This window comes from Amblyraja radiata, chromosome 2, assembly GCF_010909765.2.
Source record: "Amblyraja radiata isolate CabotCenter1 chromosome 2, sAmbRad1.1.pri, whole genome shotgun sequence".
Classification (NCBI taxonomy): Eukaryota; Metazoa; Chordata; class Chondrichthyes; order Rajiformes; family Rajidae; genus Amblyraja; species Amblyraja radiata.
In genome coordinates this window covers 134198961-134226592 of record NC_045957.1, presented here as the reverse complement: position 1 = coordinate 134226592, position 27632 = coordinate 134198961, and the positions used below count along the sequence as shown (strand labels likewise).

The 27632-nt window shown below is 42.6% G+C and overlaps 1 protein-coding gene across 1 annotated transcript; it reads right to left on the bottom strand.

The window, feature by feature from the left end:
- Positions 1-1640: 1640 nt before the first annotated feature.
- On the bottom strand, positions 1641-21323 carry LOC116969249 (patched domain-containing protein 3-like). The gene is given in 7 exon segments (XM_033016142.1): positions 1641-5150; positions 11055-11200; positions 13050-13171; positions 20474-20868; positions 20871-20940; positions 20943-21170; positions 21172-21323. Coding segments are annotated over 7 exon segments (2628 nt in total). The 5' UTR covers positions 21205-21323; the 3' UTR covers positions 1641-3516.
- Positions 21324-27632: the final 6309 nt, after the last annotated feature.

The following is a 27632-nucleotide window of genomic DNA, read 5'->3' as shown; positions in this document are numbered from 1 at the left end:
CATATTTTTTGCCAGCTTTAGAACCAATAGACATATTTTTGCCAGCTTTAGAACCAATAGACATATTTTTGCCAGCTTTAGAACCAATAGACATATTTTTGCCAGCTTTAGAACCAATAGACATATTTTTTGCCAGCTTTAGAACCAATAGACATATTTTTGCAATCTTTTGAACCAATAGAGACATTGTTTTGCAAGCTTTAGAACCAATAGACACTTTTTGCAAGCTTTAGAATCAATATACACTTTTTGCAAGCTTTAGAACCAATAGACTTTTTTTTGCAAGCTTTAGAACCAATGGACATTTTAGAACCAATAGACATTTTTTTGCAAGCTTTAGAACCAATAGAGACATTTTATTGCAAGCTTAGAACCAATAGAGAACCAATTTGCAAGCTTTAGAACCAGTAGAGAAACTTTTTGCAAGCTTTAGAACCAATAGACATTTTTTTGCAAGCTTTAGAACCAATGGACATTTTTTTGCAGGCTTTAGAACCAATAGACATTTTATTGCAAGCTTTAGTACCAATTGACACTTTTATTGCAAGCTTTAGAACCAATAGACATTTTTTTGCAAGCTTTAGAACCAATAGACATTTTTTTGCAAGCTTTAGAACCAATAGACATTTTTTTGCAAGCTTTAGAACCAATAGACAATTTTTTTGCAAGCTTTAGAAACAAGAGACATTTTGCAAGCTTTAGAACCAATAGACATTTTTTTGTATGCTTTAGAACCAATAGACATTTTTTTGCAAGCTTTAGAACCAATAGACATTTTTTTGAAAGCTTTAGAACCAATAGACATTTTTTGCAAGCTTTAGAACCAATAGACATGTTTTTGCAAGATTTAGAACCAATAGACAACTTTCTTGCAAGCTTTAGAACCAATAGACACTTTTTGCAAGCTTTAGAGCCAATAGACTTTTTTATGCAAGCTTTACAACCAATAGACATTTTTTTTGCAAGCTTTAGAACCAATAGACACTTTTTTTGCAAGCTTTAGAACCAATAGACACATTTTGCAAGCTTTAGAACCAAGACATTTTTAGCAAGCTTTAGAACCAATAGACATGTTTTTGCAAGCTTTAGAACCAATAGACATTTTTTGCAAGCTTTAGAACCAATAGACATTTTTTGCAAGCTTTAGAACCAATAAAGACACTTTTTGCAAGCTTTAGAACCAATAGACATTTTTTGAAAGTTTTAGAACCAATAGACATTTTTTTGCAAGCTTTAGAACCAATAGACATTTTCTTGCAAGCTTTAGAACCAATTGACACATTCTGCAAGCATTTTAGAACTAAGGGCACTTACATTTGAGTAGACATGTGTTCAGTGTTATTCACAGCTCAGAGAAACGTGACTCTCTGCCTTCCTCCATCTTGAAGAGACTGTGTGGCACACCACTTCCTGGTTTTATAGTCCCTCCCCCCTGCCGCCAGCAGGGGCAGCAGAGCGAATGGGGAATTTTGTAAAAAACATTAATATCTCTGTCATTTTTAATCGACAGGAAAAATCCTCGGCAAACATGCGGCGGGGGGGCTCTGAGTGAGGTGGCCAAAAATGACGGCCGTAGGTGGTGGCGTTCTCTCGGAAATCGCAGCACAGATGGCCAAAACCGGTCAAGAACAGACTTTTAGTAATATAGATATTATAAAGTTTATTTGATGCTCTGCAGGTAAATACATGAAAATGATAAGAGTGTTCAATTGCAGACTTGTTGGGAGCAACCTACAATACATTACAATCACCCTCCTTTACAGGAAAGTTGTGGAGAAGCCATTACAATCGGGGTTATAGTGCAGTAACCATTTAATTGAACAGGAACCTGCAAGTTTTAATGAGTTTTGCAATTGCAAGGAGAACAGCACAACAAACAGCAACGATTATTTTTAGAACAGGTACTGGCTCACAGCAGCGGACCACTTAAGAATTAACAAGACCATGAAAACATTTTCAGATGTATTGGCAAAATGTAAAGGCAATATGCCTATGTTGACCATTAAACCAAACATCAGACATTTTAAGCTTATTTTACACCATTATTTCAGAGAGCAAGACTGCTTATTATGCCATTTATCACATCGGACTGTGTCAAAGGCATATATTTTCTGTCAATCAATTCCTGGGGTATATGTATATCCAAAGAGTTGACCCGCTGGAGTAGAGTAGCAAAGATGTGCATATGAGGACCAGTTTTTCCATTTCACACTTCGAACACTCTGCCATTTTATCTCCATTTATATTACATTGCTATATTTGGATTGCTTTACATTATTTGGATTGCCTTTGCATTTTGATTAAGCTCTGCCATCATAAGATGCAGAATTTGATTATCTTCTGGATTATCACGTATATTTAATGTTACAGCTAAAAAAAAACCCCCATCTATTTTCGGATGACCATAGATGAAAGGCAGAACTTCAATCTGAGTTTCCTTTCTCATATGTTAACAGATATATTGCATCATTTGTTAGGGTTGCGAGAGAGATGACCAATTGAAGCCATTTTTATCCATATCGTGGCATTCAGGTTGCCGGAACACAAGAAAATAGGAGCAGGAGTAGACCATCAGGTTCCTCAGGCCTACCCCACCATTCAATATGATCATGAATAAAGTCACCCCTCATTCATCCATACTTGAAAGTAACATGCAATCCAAATTCTCTAGTGTCTTTTGATAAGATAACCATCTCATCTCAGGAATTTTCCTGGTGAATCTCTTTTGGACTGCCCACAATGACAGGATATATTCTTTCAGTTAAGGGACTCAAATTATGTACAATATTCCAAGTATAGCCTCATCAACACCATGTACAACTGAGCAAAGCCTTTCTATTCGTAAACACCAACCTTTTTGCAATGAACCCTAAAATGCTGTTTACCTTCTTAACTATATGTTGAACCTAGGTGCTAACTTTTAATGATTTAAAAGTGGTGCATAATGATGCATGCACTAGAATATCTAGATCACCATCACTCATTTACAGTCTCTCTCCATTTACATAAGTCTGCCTTTTGATTATTGTTACTGAATTTCATGATCTCACCCCTCCCCACGTTTTATTGTTTTTGCCTAATTATTCCATCTATCTATATCCCATTGCAGAATGAGAATGTCCTTACAACATGTCTTTCCACCTGGTTTTGTATTATTGGAAAATTTGGAAACCTAAAATTTTTCTCCCTTCTTCAGGCCGTTGATGTAAAAGGCAAACAACTGAGGGCCAAGAAAAAAAAATCCTGGGGTAATCCAATAACAATATCACTCCATGCTGAAAAATGACTGTTGAAATTATAAACAAAAACTACTCCAATTGGTTTTTTTTCACTTCCTTCCAGTAAATATATACGAAAAGAAAATATATGTACATGATTCCTGGACAACTAGAGAACAGACAGTTATGTGGTGCTGTAGCAAGTAAGAATTTTATTGTACTGAGACATATGACAATTAGCACTCTTGACTCTTGAAATAGAATATCACAATGAACTGTCTTTATTTTTTGATGAAGATCATCCTTGGTCATTTTTGGCACAGAACTCTGTATTTTCATGTCCTTTATTAAAACGCACTTTTGCATAGGACTTCGCTAGGACTGGATTTATGTGCGTGCCGTTTTCTCTACAGATTCCAGAGAGAGTTAGAAAAACGGGCAGAAATACAAGACCATGAACTGCGCCAAAAGATATGACAAGAAACATGATTTTAAAAAACGTCCTAAATATGTAACTTTCGGCAGCAGCCAACACGATAATACCCAGTATGGTTGAAAGAGCTCCCTGAATAATGGGATAGCCAAGAGCATACAATGCATCTACAGCTCTATCATTGTAATTTCCTTTGGCACTTGAAACATATGCATATGAAATGTGAGCGGAAAAATCCACTGAAAAGCCAATACAAATGACCAGATTAATCATTGATATTGAGTCTAAATTGACATCCCAGAAAGACATAAATCCAGCCACACCCACTAATACTGAGGCAGTAGCAAATGTGACCCACAGAGAACAAACTGGATTAGGTATTAACAATAAGGCAACAAGGAGCATGGCAGCAGCAGCCACAATTATATTCCGTATTGTGTTGGCTACTATAACAAGATATTGATCATAATAGATGAATGCAGAGTGATATACTAGCAACGGAATTCTACATTCCTTCGCTAGTTCCCTTAATTCAATCAGTGTGTTTTTTTCTGCAACCGAATTATTGATATTAATGGTCTGAATGAAAAAACGGGAAGCCTTAATGCTTTGGTTATTTTCTGAAATGTCAACATCTTGTTTGAATGACGGGAGAAACGGAAGGAATTTATATAAGTTTGTCATGAACATTTTTTCCGTGTTTATGGCGCTGGTGTTAGTTCCATAAACCCTAATGTAAGCACGAAGCCAGGACTCTGACAGTTCACTATCTACGTACGAGAGGTTTTCAAACCTACCCATGCAGGTTTCAATTTCATCTCGCACACTGGAATTCCAATAATCTACAGATTCAGTAACAGTGACCATGACTCGTGGTCCAAACTCTGAGAAATATTCATTTGCATCGTCATAGAATGGAATCGCATACGAATCATCAAAGGCCAGATTTTTGAGATCTATTCCTTCTTTGACATGTAAACAGCCATAAATACTGCCAGCTAAATATCCTAAATACAGAAGAATCACAGCTGCCTTGGTCCATCCTTTTGTAAGGAAAGGACCATAATATTCTTTAAAGAAGAAGTAGACTGGATGTTCTGATTCTGTACCTGATTCCTGATCATAAGCACCACCTACACAACACATTGCACTGAGTGTAGATTCTCCTTGTTTAGGAACCATTTCAACCTTTCTGAATGTCAGCCAATGCCTGTTACTGGCTTCTCTTCTCCCATTCAGGGCAAGAACAGCTCCAAAAAATGTAATGTTGTAAATGAAGCAGAACAGAACAGTTGTACCAGTGTAAATACAAAATGATTGCACGGATCGAAAAGGTGTCGCAATGCCAATATAAAAGGCCAGAACATCAGTCAGAGTGGTGATTGTGATGGAAACAGCTGCTCCCTTGTATGTCTTTGCCAAGCGATCTTCAACTTTATCTTTAACGTTTGTCTTTTGCCAGCTGGCGAGCATAACAAACATATCGTCCACGCCGATACCTAGAGATGTGAGAATGTGATGAATTAGTTTTATTAGTGAATAAAATCTAACATTGTCACTTGAATGACATGTAATGTTTGCTGATCAAGATTTCAATTGCTTTGCAGAGATTTAAAAGAGATGGGGAACTAAAATGTTCTAACTAAAAGCAGATAAGATGGCATCAAGTGCATTTGTTAAACTTCTTTCTGCCAACACAATTATGCTTCGGTATTACTTTGGATGGACAAATATAATGCTGCATTGAATCCGGAACTCATATGCCAAAGAAAGCATTATAGCCATTATAGGTCATAGAGTGATATAGCACACAAATAGGCCCTCAGTCACACTATGTCCGTGACGATCATTGGGTACCATCTGTACTAATCAAGTTATCGAAAAAAGTAAGTCTGGTCCACAAGTGATGGCCCTAAATACACTGAGATAGTATGCACAGATTCAGCCACTTTGGCCAACAATTTCCATGCCAAACATGGAAATGTCAAATATGCCAAAACATATTAAATTATTAAGGGATTGGACAAGCTAGATGCAGGAAACATGTTCCCAATGTTTGGGGAGTCCAGAACCAGGGGCCACAGTTTAAGAATAAGGGGTAGGCCATTTAGAACTGACATGAGGAAAAACTTTTTCTCCCAGAGAATTGTGAATTTTTAGAATTCTCAGCCTCAGAAGGCAATGGAGGCCGATTCACTGGTTGCATTCAAAAGAGAACTAGATAGAGCTCTTAGGGCTTGTGGAATCAAGGGATATGGGGAGAAGGCAGTAACGGGGTACTGATTGTGGATGATCGACCATGATCACATTGAATGGCCGAATGGCCTACTCCTGCACCTATTTTTGTTTCTAGGTTTCAAAAATAATGCCAGGTTACTAACCTCCAGTTGTAAAGGGACATCTAACAAGTGGGAGGGTTTTAACAGTGAGATGGGGAGATGTTAGTGCCAATATGTTCCTGATAGTGTCAAGGGCAAGGCTAGCTAGAATAGTATTACATTATCCTGGTTGAAGACGAATATTGAAGCTCTGATTGGGAAAAGAAGGAATGTGTCAGATATAGGCAGCTGGGATCAAGTGACCCTCTTCAGGAGTATAAACGATGTTGGCGTATATTTAAGCGGAGGACAAAAAGGAAATATGTGATAGCTTTAGTGAATAAGGGATAGGAGAATCCTAAAAGATTCTATAAGTATATTAAGAGCAACAGGATAACCAGGGAAGAGAATATATCCCTTTAGAATCAGTTTAGTCATCTATGTGTGGAGCCACACCAGATGGGTGTGTAGATCATAGAAATTGGGGAATTCAAGGAAAAGAATAGTGATATCCTGAAGCATATTGACATTATGAAAGAAGAGAAGCTGGTGATCTTAAAATGCATAAAGGTGGATAAATGACTAGTAGGTCTTGGAGAGTGTATTATAACAGATAGATGAGGGGTACAAGTACATATTTCCCTGAAATTGTTGACATTGTACACTGTGAATGGCTCAATTGTAATCATGTATTTCGCTGACTGGTTAGCATGCAACAAAAGCTTTTCACTGTACCTCGGTACACATGACAATAAACTAAACTGAACAGGGTGATGGAGAAGGTGTTTGGTATGGTTACCTTCATTTGTCAGGACACTAAGTGTTATGTTAGTATTGCACAAGACATTGGTGAGACCACACTTGGAGTATTGTGCACAATTATTGGCACCTAGCTGAACGAAGGATGAAATTAAGCTAGACAAAATGCAGAAAAGATTCACAAGGATATTGCTGGGACTGCAAAGAGACTGGATCGGCTGGGTCTTTTTCCCCTCAATGTAGGTGACTGATGGATGACCATAAGATCATAAGATGACAGTTTGTTTTCTAAGGTAGAGGAATCTTTCACTGGAGAGCATAGACTTGAGACATAGAAACATAGAAAATAGGTGCAGGAGTAGGCCATTCGGCCCTTCGAGCCTGCACCGCCATTCAATATGATCATGGCTGATCATCCAACTCAGTATCCTGTACCTGCCTTCTCTCCATACCCGCTGATCCCTTTAGCCACAAGGGCCACATCTAACTCCCTCTTAAATATAGCCAATGAACTGGCCTCAACTACATTCTGTGGCAGAGAATTCCAGAGATTCACCACTCTCTGTGTGAAAAATGTTTTTCTCATCTCAGTCCTAGCGATTTCCCCTTTATCCTTAAACTGTGACCCCTTGTTCTGGACTTCCCCAACATCGGGAACGATCTTCCTGCATCTAGCCTGTCCAACCCCTTAAGAATTTTATAAGTTTCTATAAGATCCCCCCTCAATCTTCTAAATTCATATGAAAGTCCTGACATCCCAGGAATCAGTCTGGTGAACCTTCTCTGTACTCCCTCTATGGCAAGAATGTCCTTCCTCAGATTAGGAGACCAAAACTGTACGCATTACTCCAGGTGTAGTCTCACCAAGACCCTGTACAACTGCAGTAGAACCTCCCTGCTCCTATACTCAAATCCTTTTGCTAAGAAGTGAGAGGGGAATGACATTAAGGGGACTCGTGGGGCAACTGTTTTCACACAAAGCATGAAGGTAAATGAAATGAGGTTCCAGAGGAAGTGGTGAGGCAGGTCAAATTATATTGTTTAAAAGTAACATGTAGAGGAAAGGTTTAGAGGATTATGGGCCAAATGCAACCAAATGGGACCTAGGTCATGATGGATTCCATGCTGTATTACTATATGACATTGATCTGTAGCTGTTTATACCTTTGTGATTCATGTGGTTATTCAGATATTTGTCAAATGTTATGTGAGTATCTGTTTCCATCATTTTCTCAAACTGCTTTCTGGATAGTAAATCTGATAAGAGTTTAATCTCAGCAAGTGTGAGATGTTATACTTTGGGCGGTCATATGTAATGGGCAAGTTAATGGCAAGACCCTTAACAGCATTGATGTACAGAGATCCAAGTCAATGGCTCTGTGAAATGTGCAAGACAAGTAGATAGGGTGGTAAAGAAGCATATGGTATGCTTACCTTCATTGGGCATGACATTGAGTATAAGAGTCACTTTGGTTAGGCTACATTTGGAGTATTGCGAAGATAGACACAAAAAGCTGGAGTAACTCAGCAGGACAGGCGTTAGTTCTAGCCGCCCCATCCCAGGAAAGATGTGGAGGCTTTGGAGTAGATGTAGAACAGGTTTACCAGAATGCTACCTGGAATAGAGAGGATTAGCTAAATGGAGAGGTTGGACAGACTTGAATTGTTTTCTCTCGAATGCCGGAGGTTGAGGGCAGACCTAATAGAAGTATATAAAATTATAGGTGCTATGAATAGGGTACAGTCAGAACCTTTATCCCAGAGTGAAAATGTCAAAGACTGGAGGACATAGCTTTAAGGTGAAAGGGGCAAAGTTTAAAAGAGATGTGAGGGGCAAGTTTATTTTTGCACAGAGGGTTGTGGAGGTCTGGAACAAGCTGTGAGGGGATGCTAATGAAGTAGTTACTATATGCAGGAAATGAAGGTGCATGGATCATATGCAGGCTGATGGGAATAGTTTATTTTGGCATCATGTTCAGAACAGGCATGGGCCGAAGGGGCTGTCCCTGTGCTGTATTATTCTATGTTCCATATAAAGTTATGAAATGAATGGATAGGATAGATTGTCAAGAGTATTTTTTTCCAGTAGTGGAAATGTAAAATACTAGACGGCGTAGATTTAAGGTGAGAGGGTAAAAGTTGAAAGGATATTACACAGAGTGCGGTAAACAACTAGATACAGTATCGATATTTAACAGGCATGTAAACAGGCAATATGAACAGGCAGGGAATAAAGGTCCGAAGAAGGCTCTCGACCCGAAAAATGTCGAAAATTGATCTGCATAGGGACCGGGACGCATGTCTGTGAGTGGATGATGGGACACATCTATCACGTGTACACATGGATCCCACCCCCATCCCACCCCGGTTGGCAGGCATCAAATCATGTGTTCACAGGTAGACAAAAATGCTGGAGAAACTCAGCGAGTGAGGCAGCCTCATTTAATCCTTGCATGTCTCACCCGCTGAGTTTCTCCAGCATTTTTGAATACCTTCGATTTTTCCAGCATCTGCAGTTCTTTCTTAAATGTGTTCACAGAAGGTGCGCGGCCATGCCAGTGGCTTTGCGCAGGATGCGGTACAGCCAGAGCTCGGCCGCTGCTCGGGGCGCTCGGCGGGCCAGGTGATTACAGGGAAAAAAAATCCACCTGCGGGCCGGACGATTTCGGGTTACGGGCCGCATTCGGCCCGGGGGCCGTAGGTTGCCGATCCCTGGAATAGAGGAATGCAGACTGTGTACAGGCAGATGGGATTAGTTTAAATGGGCATCATGATCTGTGCAGACATGGTGGGCTGAAAGCCTGTTCGGTTACATTACTATTTTGCTCTAAATCCACCCCTACTAATCTTCCAAAGAATGCCACCTGTTTTCAGTATTCTATATCCCAAGTGTAGGAAGGAACTGCAGATCTTGGCTTATGCTGCAGATAGACACAAAGTTGGCTATGAATTCTCACTATTTTACTTAAAAAAAAAAAAACTACTTCTGGTGAGCAGTTTTGGACCCCATGTCTAAGGAAGGGTGTGCTGGCGTTGGAGAGTGTCTTAGAGGAGGTTTACAAGAATGATCCCAGAAATGAGTGGGTTAACATATGATGAGTGTTTGACAGCACAGGGCCTGTACTCGCTGTTGTTTTGAAGGAAGAGGAGGGACCTCATTGCAACTTACAGAATAGTGAAAGACCTGGACAGAGAGGATGTGAAGTGAATGTTTCCACTAGTGGGAAAGTCTACCACCAGAGGCCATAGCCTCAAAATAAAAGGATATGCCATTAGGAAGGAGATGAGGACGAATTTGTTTTATCAGTGGGTGGTGAATCTGTAGATTTCATTACCACGGAAGGTTGTGAAGGCCAAGTCAATGGATATTTTTAAGGCAGGGATTTACAGATTTTTGATTAGTACAGGTGTGAGCGGTTATGGGGAGTAGACAGGAGAATAGGGTTGAGAAGGAAAGATAGTTCAGCCTCGATTGAATGGCAGAGTAGACTTGATGGGCTGAATGGCCTATTTCTGCTAAGTTGATCCTGAAATACCACATACTGCATTTTAAGACTACATTTTCCAGATTACCCCTTTGCATCGCACTCTCAAAATTTAGAGTTATGATCACTCTCTCCAGATATTTCAACTAGGTCCACATTCAAGCAGGTTTAACTTCTACTGGCCATGTAACTAGGTACATAACTGGTTGGCTTTGAAGACTGCAAGCCTGCCAGCAGAGCTCAGCCAGAATCCTCTAGAAGGAATCGAGCAAGTCATAAGTACAATGTGATCAACCCCAGACTTGGGCTTCACAACAGTCAGGATCATTAGTCAGGCTTTCCGAACTTTGGAGATAATAACAACTTAACAAGCCTGTATGTTTATGCCATGAATGCACAATTGCATCATAATCTGTGTTTTGACTTTCTATTAAAATCCATAATGGGTAAAGAGAAGTCACATTGTACATTTTAAGTAAATGGCGGAGGAAAAACAGTTGGGATTAAACCCACTGGAAGCTTGAGGAGTGACAAGACAAAAAGTTGGGATGGAGGTCAAGTTTCAGTCAGATTCAAATTCAAATTATTTAATCTCATATGTGCCAGAGTGTAATGAAATTCCTTGTTCACATGAAGCTCACAAGGTAAACATTGTCTATATATTAATGTTAAATAGAAAACTAAATATAACAAGTGCAAATCAGCAGAATGGTGCATAATTGTAGTGCAGTCAAGGTCTTGAACATTGAGATATTTGGTTTTGGCTTTAGTAAGAGAAATTAGGGATGACAATTGTTTAGATTTTAACCATGCTTATAGTGTTGAGGTAATAATGACTAACCTAGAATAAGAAAAGGTGCATTGGCTGTATTGATGGCAAATTTCACCCCACAAAACAGCAGCAGTCCAAATCCCGATAGTACAGCAAATCCAGCTGATATCACTCCCAGAGCAGCAACCCAGAATTTATTCCTCACACAGTCAAACCTGAAAAAAAAAAAGTGATAGACTTTGATAAGACAAAATATATTTTATATAATACTAGACTAAGTGGGACCCGTTGGGTCCCATGTTCACACGGGAGGGCTGATCCCCCAACGCAATATTCCACCTCTCCACCAATTCCAATATTGGTGGCCAGTGAGGGAGAGGGGGCCTTTCTGGAGTGCTAGTATGGTTGTGGGCTGGTTTCCAGAGGGCTAGTATGGACATTGTGGGCCAAATGGATTATTGGGGTGGCAGCTCAGTCACTCAAGCCTGATGTGCTGGCAGCTCACTCACGGCTGGTGGGCTGGCGGTTGACTCACAGTTATTCCTTGAAATTCCATTTCAAGCAGGGTGCAGGCCACCAAATACAAATGCAGTTTCCTACCATTTCACGCAGGGGGCAAGACAACCAAATTCAACCGCAGTTTCTTACCCCTTCAAGCAGGGTGCAAGGCCACCAAATTCAAGTGTAGTTTCATGCCACTTCAAGCAGGGTGCAAGGCAACGAAATTCAGGTGCAGTTTTCTACCAGTTAGATGTGGCCCTTGTGGCCAAAGGGATCAGGGGGTATGGAGAGAAGGCAGGTACAGGATACTGAGTTGGATGATCAGCCATGATCATATTGAATGGTGGTGCAGGCTCGAAGGGCCAAATGGCCTACTCCTGCACCTATTTTCTATGTTTCTACCACTTCAAGCAGGGTGCAAGGCCACCGAATTCAAGCGCAGTTTCCTATCATTTCATGCAGGGTGCAAGGCCACCAAATTCAAATGCAGTTTCATACCATTTCAAGCAGGTTGAAACTGCCATAAAACCACAGAAAACACCATAAAACACCACAAAACATTACACTCGCAGTTCAGTAGACATTCAGTGTGTTCAGGTGATTCACAGCTCAGACAGTCGTGACCTCTCCCTCCCCCATCTTGTAGAGACCGAGCCACACCCACACTTCCGGGTTTTATAATCCCTCCCCTCCCACCGGAAGGGACGTGGCCTTCATGGCGTGATTGACAGGAGAGATTTTCAATGTTTTTTTAAAAACTCATAACGCTTTTATTTTTAATTGATGGGAAGAATCCTCTGCACCTGATGAGCGGAGGGAGAATGAGTAAGATGGCCAAAAATCACAGCCGTGTGGTAGCATTTTATTTAAAATCAATATATAGTGCAAACAGGAAGTTGTCAAGTTTAGACTTTTAATCATTTGCCATTTCAAACCAACCACCACCAACCATTTGCAGTGCCTCATTTCAAGCAACCACCATCAACCATCTGCAGTACCTCATTTCAAAGCAACCACCACCAACCATTTGCAGTGCCTCATTTCAAAGCAACCACCACCAACCATTTGCAGTGCCTCATTTCAAGCAACCACCACCAACCATTTGCTGTGCCTTATTTCAAACCAACCACATTTTCATTTTGAAACCACATTAAGGGCACTCAAGGTCAGTAAAACCACACTCACAGTTTAGTAGACATGTGTTCAGAGTTATTCACAGCTTAGACTAAGACGTGACCCTCTCGCTCCCCCATCTTGCAGAGACTGACTGAGGCACTCAACACTTCCGGGTTTTATAGTCCCTTCGGAAGGGGTGTGGCTTTCAGGAGAGAGAATCTCAACATTTTTTAAACACTAATAACTCTTTTATTTTTCATTGATGGGAAAAATCCTCTTGTCCTGTGCAGCGGAGGGGGACTCTGAGTAAGATGGCCAAAAATCACAGTCGTAAGTGGCAGCGTTGTTTCTAAAGTCAATATATAGAAGTGGCAAGATCAGACTTTTAGTAATATAGATATTCAATGAAAATGCATTGCAACAAAATCTGACAATAACACATTTTACCTCGTGCAAGACATGATGGAAAAAAAGATTGAAAGAAAATAGGTGATCGAGAACAACGGGATAATTCTTTTAGCATTTCCTTCAAATTCTTCTTGTCTTGATACCGATGTGAAATAAGACACCTATATTTCAACGACAAAGGTTATATAATTATATAACGTCATGCAGAATTATGCTCAAACAAATCTCGTCACCTCAAAAGATCTTCAATTCATTTAATCTATTTTTTTTTTTTTAATCAATTGCCATTTACTTCAAGCTTTCATCATACATAATAAAGGCATTTCTTCGAATCTAGTATCAAACCACAGAAGTAAATATTGTCATTTCATGAGGAAAACGTACTGGCGTTTTGGTGCCCTAACTTAACCTTTGGTATTAACCTGCATAAGATTAATGCTGATGAATAATACCCATTATCTTTTCAGTTTTAACAAATACAAAGATGAATAGTCAAATCTTTTAAGTCATTATTCAAGTCATTACTGAAGGGATCCTGGAACCAGCATTCAATATCATATTTTCTAGTTTGGAATTCAGAAAAAGCAGAGTATATTTGGTGGATACCTCTACTTCATTTAGGTTAAGATTTAATGTCCTTGGGTGTGCTCTGCAAAATGTTGCTAAATTCAATTTGGAACTCCTCAGAAATTCCTGGGGATCACTATAATTATTGCCCACCTTAATTAATGCAACACAGACGGAAATCATTTAGCATATTAAATTTGTGCTTCTTCCAAATAGAGCAACCCTATCAGTTGTATTCCTCTACCTATTTCCCTGGAACCTATTGATTCTCACAGGAATATTCTGTGCATTCATTATTTTGTACAAAATGAACTGCTATTCCTTCCCAGGTACTCAGCCCCCTACTGTACTTCCTGTACACACTGGACTGTGTGGCTAGGTTCAGCTCCAACTCTATAATCAAGTTTGCTGATGATTCTGTGGTGGTGGGCCTGATCTCAGACAACGAAGAGAAGGCCTACCGGGAGGAGGTGGCTGATCTGGCACTCTGGTGTCAGGACAACAGCCTCCTCTTGAATGTCATAAAAACTAAGGAGCTGATTGTGGACTTTAGAAGGGCACAACACCCAAGGACGTACACACAACTGGAGATAAATGGGGATACTGTGGACAGGGTGAGCCGCTTTAAATACCTGGGAGTCCACATCACAGGGGATCTGGCATGGACATACACGCTGCCACACTGGTGAGAAAGGCAAAGCAGTGCCTTTACCACCTCAGGCAGCTGTGGAAATTCAGAGTCTCTCTGAGGATCCTTCAGTGCTTCTACTCAGAGGCTGTAGAAAGCATCTTGTTCGGCAACATCACAATCTGGTTTGGAAACTGCTCTGCCCAGGACAAGAAGGCTCTGCAGAGAGTAGTGTGTTCTGCCGAACGCACTATGGGAACTACACTCGCCTCCCCCTGAAGAAACTGTATATCAGAAGGTGCAGATCCAGAGCCAGCAACATTATGGGGAACCCCTACCAACCCAGTAACAGACTGTTCCAGGTGCTAGGTCAGGCAAACGCCTCCGCTGTCATGCTGTGAAAACAGAGAGGATGAGACGGAGTTTCATCTCGCAGGCCATTAGGACTATAAACTTATCTCACCAGGGACTAATTTACTGCACCAATTTACTGTTGTGATGTGTCTTTTTTAAATTGCTGGGGTTTTTTTTCTAATATGTAAATACTGATTCGGTTCTATTCAGTCGGTAGTTTTTCTGCACAATCCGCAGGCATTGCCACTTTCATTTCATTGCACATCTTGTATGTGTATGTGACAAATATAGTTGACTTGATATACCTTAGTGAACTAGTCAATGCTGACGAGGAGCCAACGAGAGTAAAAAAGGAACTACAGAAGGCAGCAATCTAAAATTTAAAAATTAATTGGTGACAAAAAAGCAGTATCTGAGGAAAGAGGAGCATACTTTGTCGAGGAATTGTAAAGGCAAGAAGACACTAATTGGTGTTATCTACAGACCCCCAAATAGTAGCCCGGATATAGGGTGTAAGTTGCAGCAGGAGTTAAAACTGGCATGTAACAAAGGTAATGCCACTATGATGCCACTATTGGTCCAAATCTGAGGAAGGACATTATTGCCATAGAGGGAGTGCAGAGAAGGTTCACCAGACTGATTCCTGGGATGTCAGGACTGTCTTATGAAGAAAGACTGGATAGACTTGGTTTATACTCTCTAGAATTTAGGAGATTGAGAGGGGATCTTATAGAAACTTACAAAATTCTTAAGGGGTTGGACAGGCTAGATGCAGGAAGATTGCTCCCGATGTTGGGGAAGTCCAGGACAAGGGGTCACAGCTTAAGGATAAGGGGGAAATCCTTTAAAACCGAGATGAGAAGAACTTTTTTCACACAGAGAGTGGTGAATCTCTGGAACTCCCTGCCACAGAGGGTAGTCGAGGCCAGTTCATTGGCTATATTTAAGAGGGAGTTAGATGTGGCCCTTGTGGCTAAGGGGATCAGAGGGTATGGAGAGAAGGCAGGTACGGGATACTGAGTTGGATGATCAGCCATGATCATATTGAATGGCGGTGCAGGCTCGAAGGGCCGAATGGCCTACTCCTGCACCTAATTTCTATGTTTCTATGGTGATGGGGGATTTCAATATGCAGGTAGACTGGGAAAATCAGGTTGGTTCAGGACCCCAAGAAAGAGAGTTTGTAGAATGCCTCCAAGATGGATTCTTAGCTTGTAATGGAGCCGACCAGAGAAAAGGCAAATATTGGTAACGATTTTCAAAATACCGATCTGACTGAACAAGATAATGAATGGATGGATCACTGATTCAAGTGCATCAAACGGCCTGTTTCTATGGTGAATGATTCAGAGACTTTATGAATCAATGTACAATTTGAATTAATTTTAACACAAATGTAAATATTGGAGCAAAGTGTGAATTTAACAGGTGCTTTACTGTGATGATCATATTTCATAGATAGAACTATTTTCTCCACTTAGAGAAAATAGGATGGGTAATTGTTGATTAATTATCACTAACATAATATAGCCCAGTAACAAATCTCTAACAGACACCTCAAAAAAATTAGACATTTAGTTTGGCATAAAACAAGTCACAAATGTGTAACAACTTCAGTATATCAGATTCTGATTCACATTTATTGTCACATGCATCATTTAAGGTACAGTGATATTTGAGTTACCATGCAGCCATACAATTAAAAGAACACAACACTATTAAAAAGAACGATAGAACTTCACATAAACATCCACCACGGTGATCACTGTGATGAAAGGCAATAAAGATCAGTCAATCTTCCTTCTTCTTTTTCTCTCCTCTATTCTTTTTCTTTCCTGTTTCGAGCTAGATAATATTCTCTCTCTATATTTCTTCCTTTTCTTACTCTTTTTTTTTCTCTACTATTAAATTTAAAATAAGAAGTTGTACATGAAATGTAATATGTTATTTATATCTTATATTATTGTACACCACTTCTAATAATAATATATATTTTTTTAATTTAAAAAAATCTTCCTCCTTCAATAGGTCAATGCAAAAGCTTTTCTCCGTACCTCGGTACACGTTACAATAAACTAAACTAACTAAACAGTAAATTGTTAACTGTAGTCAAGACAGATGCCAATAGTGATGTCCCCCTTTCTGGTCGGGACCTTTCTTAGGAGTCTGCCTGAACCATTGAGTTAATCCAGCACCTTGTGTCATTTTTTGTGAACCAACACCTGCAGTTTCGCTACAGCTCAAGAGCCAGGAATGGAACCAAAAAAACCATTCAGCTGGATGATAGAGGAAGCCATAGTCCAATGTCGATTGCTGGGGTGTATCTGGAGTATATTGTTAACAACAGAATGACCAATCAGTATTGGGCAAGAACTGTTCATTAGATTTATGAATCAAGTTTCTGAAAGGATCTCAAGCCAATTAACAAAATTGGATGATGACCCAAGAATAGATAGCATTGAAAGGAGTGCAAGTAAAAAAGTTGAAGACCTATATTAATTGATTAATAAAATGGTGCCAAAGAGATGTAATTAGTCAGGCCAAATGGAAGGTCATCAAACATAATAATAATAATAATAATGGATGGGATTTATATAGCGCCTTTCTAATACTCAAGGCGCTTTACATCGCATTATTCATTCACTCCTCAGTCACACTCGGTGGTGGTAAGCTACTTCTGTAGCCACAGCTGCCCTGGGGCAGACTGACGGAAGCGTGGCTGCCAATCTGCGCCTACGGCCCCTCCGACCACCACCAATCACTCACACACATTCACACACAGGCAAAGGTGGGTGAAGTGTCTTGCCAAGGACACAACGACAGTATGCACTCCAAGCGGGATTCGAACCGGCTACCTTCCGGTTGCCAGCCGAACACTTAGCCCATTGTGCCATCTGTCGTCCATAGACATACTGCATTCTAATTGGTGAAAATCTATATTATGTCAAGGGAAATAATATGTAAATTGCAGACACTCTGGCCATAATAATAAATCTTTTGGGATACAAGTGGTGGGCCTGGGAGCTGGATGACGGCAAATGTCTTCATTTAAAATTCTTATGTTTATATTCAAATCTAGTCCACCACCGATTTTTCTGGCAACTGGTGGTCCGGCACCTCCTTTGATCCGGACAAAATTACGAGAGGGCACTTGAAATACCCCCTGGAACTCCCCTTCGAAAATGTGGGCACCTAGGCCAGGTGAGGTGTCCGATCTCGATCTGATCGGGACTTCCACAACCGAGTCGGCTGATTTAATTTGCCCCTTGCAGCCAGGGCTCGGGAACTCCGGCCTAGCCGGAGCCAGTAGATCCCTTCCCATAGCTGACTTTTGAGGATGACTTTGCGGGTCGGTATCATGGCCCCTCGGCGGCCTAGGCAGACCGTCTGGTACCGTTTGACTACTCTAGGAGGTCATGACCTCTGTTGGTCTAGCAAATGGATAATCCAGCAAAGGTCTGGAATGAAGAGTGCTGGAAAATGGGTGTTGGACCTGCACTTTTACCAGCTCCCCCCTCAGCCCCCTTGCTCCAGAGAAAACACTCTCAAGTTTTCCCAAAGTCACCTAATAGCTAATAACCCTCTAATCCACAGATCATTCTGGGAAAACCTCTTCCACACCCTCTCCAAACCCTCCGTATCGTTCTTATAATGGACAACCAGAAACTGTATGCAATGTGCCAAACGCAGCCTCATTAAAGTCCTACAAAGTTGCATCATGTCCACTCTCATGGAGCTATGGACTTGCACACCACAATCCCTCTGTATATTAATGCCGTTAAGAGTCTTGTCATTACCTGTATACTTTCCCCTTTTGTTCAACCTCCCAGAGTACAACCCATCACACTTGCTCGGACTAAACTCCATCTGCCATTTCTACCCCATTTCTGCAGCTGATCCTGCGGCAGACTTCCACAGCCTTCCCCACAGTCCGTGACGACAGCAATCTTTGTGTCATCTGCAAACTTACAAACTTCACATTCGTCAATGTGAAGGGTGACCCAACTGTAAACAAAGTCAACTTTTCACAAAAGAACCGGAGGAACTTGGGGCAGTCATTGGAAGTGTCTTGAGAGCAGTCGGTGTTACTGTCGAAGAAGTACTGAAGGTACTGTTGTGTAGACAAAATCTCCAGGGCCTGGATCAGATATATCCAAGGACATTGCAGGAGTCCTGGTTGAAATTTACGAGTGGTCCTTAAATACAGGAGAGGTGCTGCCCTCCAGTGGCAATGTTATGCCTCTTTTCAAGAAGGGCTGCAGGGAAAATGCCTGGAACAACTATAGGCCGATGAGCTTAACATCTGTAGTTGGAAAGTTACGAGAGATTATTCTGAGGAATAGGTTATACAGGCATTTGGATGGGCAAGGGCTGATTAGGGATAGTCAGCATGGTTTTGTACGTGGGAGGTCGTGTGTCACAAATCTGATTGATTTTTTTGAAGACGTGACCAAAAAGGTCAATGAAGGCAGAGCTGTGGATGTTTTGTACATGGATTTCAGTAATGCATTCGGCAAGTAGGCTGCTCTGGAATGTTAGATCACATGGGATCCAAGGAGAGATAGCTGAATGGATAGCAAATTGCTCCATGGAAGGAAGCAGAGGGTAATGGTGAAAGGTTGCTTCTTGGACTGGAGGCCGGTGTGCCTCAGGGTTCGGTGCTGAGCCCCTTACTGTTTGTCATCTACATCAATGATTTGGATGAGAAAATGCAGGGCAAGATTAACAAGTTTGCTGATGATACAAAAGTGAGCTGTTTTGCAGATAGTGAAGATGGTTGTGAAAGGGTCTGGATTGATTGGCCAGGTGGGGGGAGGAATGGTTGATGGAATTTAATACATAGAAGTGTGAGGTGTTGCATTTTGGGACGTCGAACAAGGGCAGGACCTAAACAGTAAATGTTAGGCCTCTAAGTAGTGTTGTAGAGCGGAGGGATCTAGGAGTACAGGTGCATGGTTCCTTGAAGGTCGGGTCACAGGTGGATAAGGTGGTCAAAAAGGCTTTTGGCACTTTGACCTTCATCAGTCAGAGTATTGAGTATAGAAGTTGGGAGATCATGTTGCAGTTGTATAAGACATTGGTGAGTGCATTTAGAATATTGTGTTCTGTTCTGGGCAGGAAAGATATTGTCAAGCTTGAAAAGGTTCAGAAAAGATGTACGAGGATGTTGCCAGGACTAGAGGGTGTGAGCATTGGGAGAGGTTGAGTAGGCTGGATCTGTATTCCATGGAGCTCAGGAGGATGAGGGAGATCTTATAGAGGTGTACAAAATCATGAGAGGAATAGATTGGGTAGATGCACGGAGTCTCTTGCCCAAAGTAGGGGAATCGAGGACCAGAGGACATAGGTTCAAGGTGAAAATATTTAATATGAATCTTAGGGGTAACTTTTTCACACAAAGGGTGGTGGGTGGGTGTATAGAAGGAGCTGCTAGAGGAAGTAGTTGAGGCAGGCAATATTGCAATGTTTAAGAAACAATTAGACAGCTACATGGATAGGACAGGTTGGAAAGGATATGGACCAAGCGCAGGAAAGTGGGACTGGTGCAGCTGGGACATTGTTAGCCGGTGTGGTCAAGTTGGGCCGAAGGGTCTATTTCCACACTGTATTACTCTATGACTATCACACGAGTGCGTAATTACCCATTTTCCCCACACAAACGGAATTCACTCCTGAAAGGAGAATGAAAATTGAAAGAGCGGCAAAGAACTCCATAGCCTGGATTTCTGTGATGTTCTTGTGCTCATTCACCATAACGTTGGCAGAGGTTTACTGAAAACCGAAACTGAAAGCAATAACCAGATCACAGAAAGAGTCACTTGCCTCTTGTGTAATTCAATGTCACCGTCTAGTTTTAATTACAAACTATTCATCTAGCAGATTTACAGAAATACAGTTAACCATAAAATCTAACCTCAATGTCCTTCTGGTTCATCAGTTCCTTAGGAAAGACGGAAAGGAAAATTTTGATCCACAGCAAATTTTTCGCTTTCATTTCTTCATTATCTTCTTGTAAATAATAGTTCAGTTTAATCGCCTTTGCTGCTGCGATGATATTTCCGTTTGATTTCAATTCTACACCTCCGACAGTTGAACCAATAAAGACACTGTTCATTATCGGATAAGTAAACTCTTTGCTACCCAACGAAGTAAGAATGAGTTTTATAAAATCTAAATTTGTATTTGAGAAGCAAGAGCCCGATTCCCGTGCACAGAGAGAAGAATAGTTCCATGTCACATTGTTATTATCAGCAATACGAAGCTGCTTTACTTTTTCATCGAGTGCTAGAATCACATTAAGTGCATCACTGTAAGGATGTTGTTACCTTTTGATACAGCAATAAAGGAAACATATGTCCCCTCCGTGTAAAGTCTCTGTGCGATGAGAATTCAGAATCATTGGTTGGAAAATGTTCCCGTATAAACTCTCTCTCGGACTTTGCTGGTCCACCGATGGGTGTGAATTGCTCTTCCAAATCATTGCGTTCAAGTGCTGGCAAAAAATAAAACCCCGCTCCCAGTCCTGCGGAAAGAAGCAGAGGAATTGTGAAGAACCACCAGGGATTTCTGCCAACGATATATCCAAGTTTCTCAAACCCTTTACAGAGAGGGTTTCTCAACGCAGTCTGTCCGACAAGAACACATGATGAAAATTCAGTAAAACTCCAAATCTATCACTTCTCCAAAATGCCGGTTTTAAGCACATGAAAAAGTGACGCTCGGCAGATCATTGTGCGTGCTTACTCATTGATGGGTGTAGCAAAATGGTGTAATCTAGTAGCTGCAGACTGTGGCATTCAAACACACACTGCCATCTATCTGTTTCCCGGAGGTCCTTCCGATTCTGCTGCCTCGCCCATTCTGCTTTGAACCTCGTCTTAACCCGAAGTCAATCGACTTTGCCTTGACAATTATGTAATCTAGTCAACTCCTTCATGTATAAACGTTGGAGAACGACTGATTTTTTTATTAGCAAAAGGAACTGCACGTCAGGAAAAGGCTGCAGCAAGCAAGGGCTATTATTTATGTGAAGAATTATACTGCAAGAGCTCAGACAATCATTGAAATAAAATGTGACTTGTGTTAGGAATTATTCATCTGGACATCCTTGTGCAAATTAAGTGAATCATAGTCTAATTTCCATTTTAAAAAATTTAATGAGTTTCTATATCCACCATTTGTTTTTATATTTAAAACCAACCACATTGAAAATAAATTAAAGATAAACTTGTATCAACATTATGTAAACATTGCATCATCCACCCACCATTTTTCATCTTTGACAAGAACTTGTCCAGCAATTCACAAAATGGATATTAAGTAATTCACAAAATGGAAATCATTCCAATGTGGCGAATAACGATCATAACATTGCATCAATGTTGCTTGAAGTCACACCTAGATATAGCAATATTGGTTGCGGTGAGCCAAGGTTCTGAATCTAGGATTGTCAAGCCTGGGTCTGAAACCGGATCATTGTCACATAGGAGAATAATAATAATAATAATAAATTTTATTTATGGGCGCCTTTCAAGAGTCTCAAGGACACCTTACAAAAATTGAGCATGTAGAGGAAAAACATGTAAGGGGAATGAAATAAATAGTAGAGACATGACTAGTACACAAAGTAAAGACAGAATTCAATACAAAACACAGTATGAGGCAATTAATGCACAGATGAAAAGGGACGGGGACGTGGGGCTAAGGATAGGCAGAGGTGAAGAGATGGGTCTTGAGGCGGGACTGCAAGATGGTGAGGGACACGGAATTGCGGATCAGTTGGGGGAGGGAGTTCCAGAGCCTGGGAGCTGCCCTGGAGAAGGCTCTGTCCCCAAAACTGCGGAGGTTGGACTTGTGGATGGAGAGGAGACCGGCTGATGTGGATCTGAGGGACCGTGAGGGTTGGTAGGGGGAGAGGAGGTCAGTGAGATATGGGGGGGCCACATGGTGGAGGGCTTTGTAGGTGAGGACCAGGATTTTGTAGGTGATCCGGTGGGAGATGGGAAGCCAGTGAAGTTTTTTGAGGACTGGAGTGATGTGATGCCAGGATTTGGTGTGGGTGATGCGTCGGGCGGCTGCGTTCTGGACCAGTTGGAGTCGGTTGATGTAGGTGGAGCTGATGCCAAGGAGCAGTGAGTTGCAATAGTCCAGTCGGGAGGAGATGAAGGCATGGATGAGTCTTTCAGCAGCAGGCGGTGTGAGAGAGGGTCTGAGTTTGGCGATGTTGTGGAGATGAAAGAAGGAGGTTTTAATGACATGGCGGATGTGAGGCTCAAGGGAGAGGGTGGAATCAAAGATCACGCCAAGGTTGCGGGCCTGGGGAGATGGGGAGACAGTGGTGCCGTCGATGGTGAGAGTGGGGTTATTGATTTTGCTGAGTGTGGCTTTGGAGCCTATGAGGAGGAATTCTGTCATCGCTGTTGAGTTTGAGGAAATTATGTTGCATCCAGGTTTTTATAGCTGACAAACAGGAGTTGATATGGGAGAGGGGGGGGGGTTGTGGGGGGATTTGGTGCTAAGGTAAATCTGGGTGTCATCAGCGTAACAGTGGAAGTCCAGATTGAAGTGGCGGAGTATCTGACCAAGGGGGAGGATGTAGATGATGAAGAGGCGGGGGCCGAGTACGGAGCCTTGGGGAACGCCTTGAGTGACTGCGGCTGTAGCAGAGGTGTGGTTGTGGAGAGAGATGAAGTGGGATCTGTTGGAAAGGTAGGAACGGAGCCAGCTGAGTGCAGATCCTTCAATGCCGAGGTCTTTGAGTCTGGTGAGCAGGATGTTATGGTTCACTGTATCGAAGGCTGCGCTCAGGTCGAGGAGGATGAGGATGTTGAGGGAACCAGTGTCAGCAGAGGTGAGGAGGTCGTTGAGGACTTTGAGGAGAGCAGTTCTGTGCTATGGAGGGGGCGAAAGCCAGATTGGAGGGGTTCAAGTAGGTTATACGCAAGGAGGTGGGAATGAAGTTGCGACGCAACGATACGCTCCAGGATTTTTGAAAGAAAGGGGAGGTTTGAGATTGGGCGGTAGTTAATGAGAGAGGAGGGATCAAGACCAGGTTTCTTTAAGATTGGTGTAACGGCAGCAGTTTTGAAAGCGGAGGGGACAATTCCTTGGGACAATGAGGAGTTGAAGAGATTAGTGAGGTAGGGGCAGAGAACGTGAGGCAGGACTTCAACAGGGGAGTGGGGAGAGGGTCGAGGGAGCAGGTGGTGGGTTTGGAAGAGCTGATGAGTTTGGAGATTTCAATAGGGGTGACCAGGTCAAACTGGGAGAGGAAGCAGTGTGGAGGAGGGGTAAGGAGGTCAGTGGAGATGTTGAAAGGAGGGGCCTTGGTAGGTGGTGGAGTAGATGCTGGGGAGTCGGGTACAGGGGATAAAGATTGATAGATGGTGCTGATTTTATCAGCGAAAAAGTGGAGGAATGAGTTGCAGAGATCCGGAGTAGAGGTAGGGAGAGTGTTGGCTCGAGGCTTGAGGAGGTTGCCCACTGTGGAGAAGAGGGTTCTGTGGTTTAGGCAGGGATCGGTGAATATGGAGGAGAGGTAGGCAGATTTTGCAGCAATGAGGGCATCTTTGTAGTCAGTGAGGTGGAGTTTGTAAGCTTCAAGGTGGACTGTGAGAGAGAATGGGTTGAAGAGGCTGTAAATGGAAGCCTTCAGAAAGCCTTTGATAAGGTACCGCATGTGAGGCTGCTAAAGAAGCCCATGGTATCAAAGGGAAGATACTAGCATGGATAGCAGGTTGGCTGGATAGCAGAAGACAAAGAGAGGCGATAAAGGTTTTTTTTTTTTCTGGTTGACCAGTGACTAGCAGAGTTCCACAGGGGTCGTTGCTGGAGCCTCTACTCTTCAGATCTACTTAGAAGATTGAGGGCGGATCTTATAGAAATGTATAAAATTCTTAAGGGGTTGGACAGGCTAGATGCAGGAAGATTGTTCCCGATGTGGGGAAGTCCAGAACAAGGGGTCACAGTTTAAGAATAAGGGGGAAGTCTTTTAGGACCGAGATGAGAAAAACATTTTTCACACAGAGAGTGGTGAATCTCTGGAATTCTCCGCGACAGAAGGTAGTTGAGGCCAGTTCATTGGCTATATTTAAGAGGGAGTGAGATGTGGCCCTTGTGGCTAAGGGGATCAGGGGGTATGGAGAGAAGGCAGGTACGGGATACTGAGTTGGATGATCAGCCATGATCATATTGAATGGCGGTGCAGGCTCAAAGGGCCGAATACCTACTCCTGCACCTATTTTCTATGTTTCTATGTTTCATATTGTATATTAATGCTTTGGATGAGGGAATTGAAGGCTTTGTGGCCAAGTTTGCAGATGATACAAAGATCAGGTGGAGGAGCAGGTAGTGCAGAGAAAGCAGAGGCTCTGCAGTAGGACTTCGACAGGTAGGGAGTGTGGGCAGAGAAGTGCCAGATGGAATATAATGTAGCAAAGTGTGGAATCAGGCTTTTGGTAGTAGGAATAAAGACGTGAACTATTTTCTAAATGGGGAAAGAATCCAGGAATCGGAGGAGCAAAAGGACTTGGGAATACTGGTACAGGATTCCCAAAAAGTTAATTTACAATTCGAATCAGTAGTTAGGAAAGCAAACGTAAGCTAACATTTATTTCAAGAGGACGAGAGTACAAAAACAGGGATGTAATCATGAGGCTCTAATAATCAATGGTCAGACTGCATTTGGAGTATTGTGAGCAATTTTGGGCCCCTTATCGGAGGAAGGATGTGCTAAATACCAGTCTCCGTATAATTTTGAGGGCAATAAATGTTACTGTGGGAGACTTAGTATCAGCAGCTTCCAACATCTATCTATCTATCGATCTATCTATCTATACATCTATTGATACCTAACTAAAACTCTGATCTTGTGCTCTTCCGGTTTGCGCAGTCTTTCTATTTGCGCAGAAATGGTATGCGATAGCGCTATGATTTTTCCCCAGCTCACTCATCGTTCTCGTGTGCTGCGAGTGCACAAGTTTCGTTCTGATCGGTAGTATATTGTAAAAGTTAGCGAGGATTAAAAATCTTAAAACCGCGCGTGCACAGATCTATCTCCTCTCCTGCCAATCAGCGCCTCGTGGATTGGTCTTTTCTACTGTCACTCCGTGGGACGGTCTGCCCCTTCCTGCGCCATCGCGTCTATACTGGAGCTGAGAATGGCCAACCGAGGTCTCCAAACGGACACAATTTTCGGAAGGAACCAGAAGCAGCCCGGCGCGGGAGATGTCGCCAAACAAAATGCGGAGGATCTGATCCCGGCAGATGAAAACGTCCAGCGACCAGCACTCGCTGTGAGTCCCCATCGCACCGCCAGCTCCAGCCCCTTCCCCTCTGGTCCCCCTCGCTAGCTCCTGCTCCCCTCCCACATGATATCCCCCTCTCCCCCACAACCCCCGTCTTTTCCCTGAGCTCTCTCCCCCTACCCACATAACCCCCCCCTACAACCCGCCCCCACAACCCCCCCCCCCCGCCCCCACAACCCCCCCTGCCCACACACCCCCCTCCCCCCACAACCCCCCTCTCTGTAAAATTAATAACTGAAATATCTCATTTACATAAGAATTCAGACCCTTTACTCAGTATTTCGTTGAGGCACCTTTGGCAGCGATTACAGCCTCAAGTCTTCTTGGATATGATGCTACAAGCTTGGCCCACCTGTATTTGGGTAATTTCTCCCATTCTTCTCTGCAGATCCTCTCAAGCTCTGTCAGGTTGGATGGGAAGCGTCGTTGCACAGCTATTTTCAGGTAGTTCCAGAGATGTTCGATCAGGTTCAAGTCCAGGCTTTGGCTTTGGCTTGGCCACTCAAGGGACATTTACTCCTGTGTTGTCTTGGCTGTGTGCTTCGGGTCATTGTCCTGTTGGAAGGTGAACCTCCGCCCCAGTCTGAGGTCCAGAACGTTCTGGAGCAGGTTTTCATCAAGGATCTTTCTATACTTTGCTCCATTCATCTTTCCCACGATCCTTAGTCGCCAAGTTCCTGCCACTGAAAACACCCCACAGCTTGATGCTTCCACCACCATGCTTCACCATAGGTATGGTAATGGCCAGGTGATGAGCGGTGCCTGGTTTCCTCCAGACATGAAGCTTGGCATTCGGGCCAAAGAGTTCAATCTTGGTTTCATCAGACCAGAGCACCAGAGAAAACAACCCTTTAGACAAACTCCAAGCGGGCTGTCAAGTGCCTATTACTGAGGAGTAGCTTCCATCCGGCCACTCTACCATAAAGGCCTGATTGGTGAAGTGCCGCAGATATAGTTGGCCTTCCGGAAGGTTCTCCCATCTCCACAGAGGAACTCTGGAGCTCTGAAGGAGTGACCATCGGGTTCTTGGTCACCTCTCTGACCAAGGCCCATCTACCCAGATTGCTCAGTTTGGCTGGGCAGCCAGCTCTATGAAGAGTCCTGGTGGTTCCAAAGTTCTTCCATTTAAGAATGACGGAGGTCACTGTGCTCTTCAGGACCCTTAGACAATAGACAATAGACAATAGACAATAGACAATATACAATAGGTACAGGAGTAGGCCATTTGGCCCTTCGAGCCAGCACCGCCATTCAATGTGATCATGGCCGATCATCCCCAATCAGTACCCCATTCCTGCCTTCTCCCCATATGCCCTGACTCCACTATTTTTAAGAGCCCTATCTAGTTCTCTCTTGAAAGCATCCAGAGAACCTGCCTCCACCGCCCTCTGAGGCAGAGAATTCCACAGACTCACCACTCTCTGTGAGAAAAAGTGTTTCCTCATCTCCATTCTAAATGGCTTACTCCTTATTCTTAAACTATGGCCCCTGGTTCTGGACACCCCCAACATCGGAACCTGTTTCCTGCCTCTAGCGTGTCCAAGCCCTTAACAATCTTATATGTTTCAATGTGATGCCCTCTCATCCTTCTAAACTCCAGAGTGTACAAGCCCAGCTGCTCCCTTCTCTCAGCATATGACAGTCCAGCCATCCCTGGAATTAACCTTGTAAACCTACGCTGTACTCCCTCAATAGCAAGAATGTCCTTCCTCAAATTAGGGGACCAAAACTGCACACAATACTCCAGGTGTGGTCTCACTAGGGCTT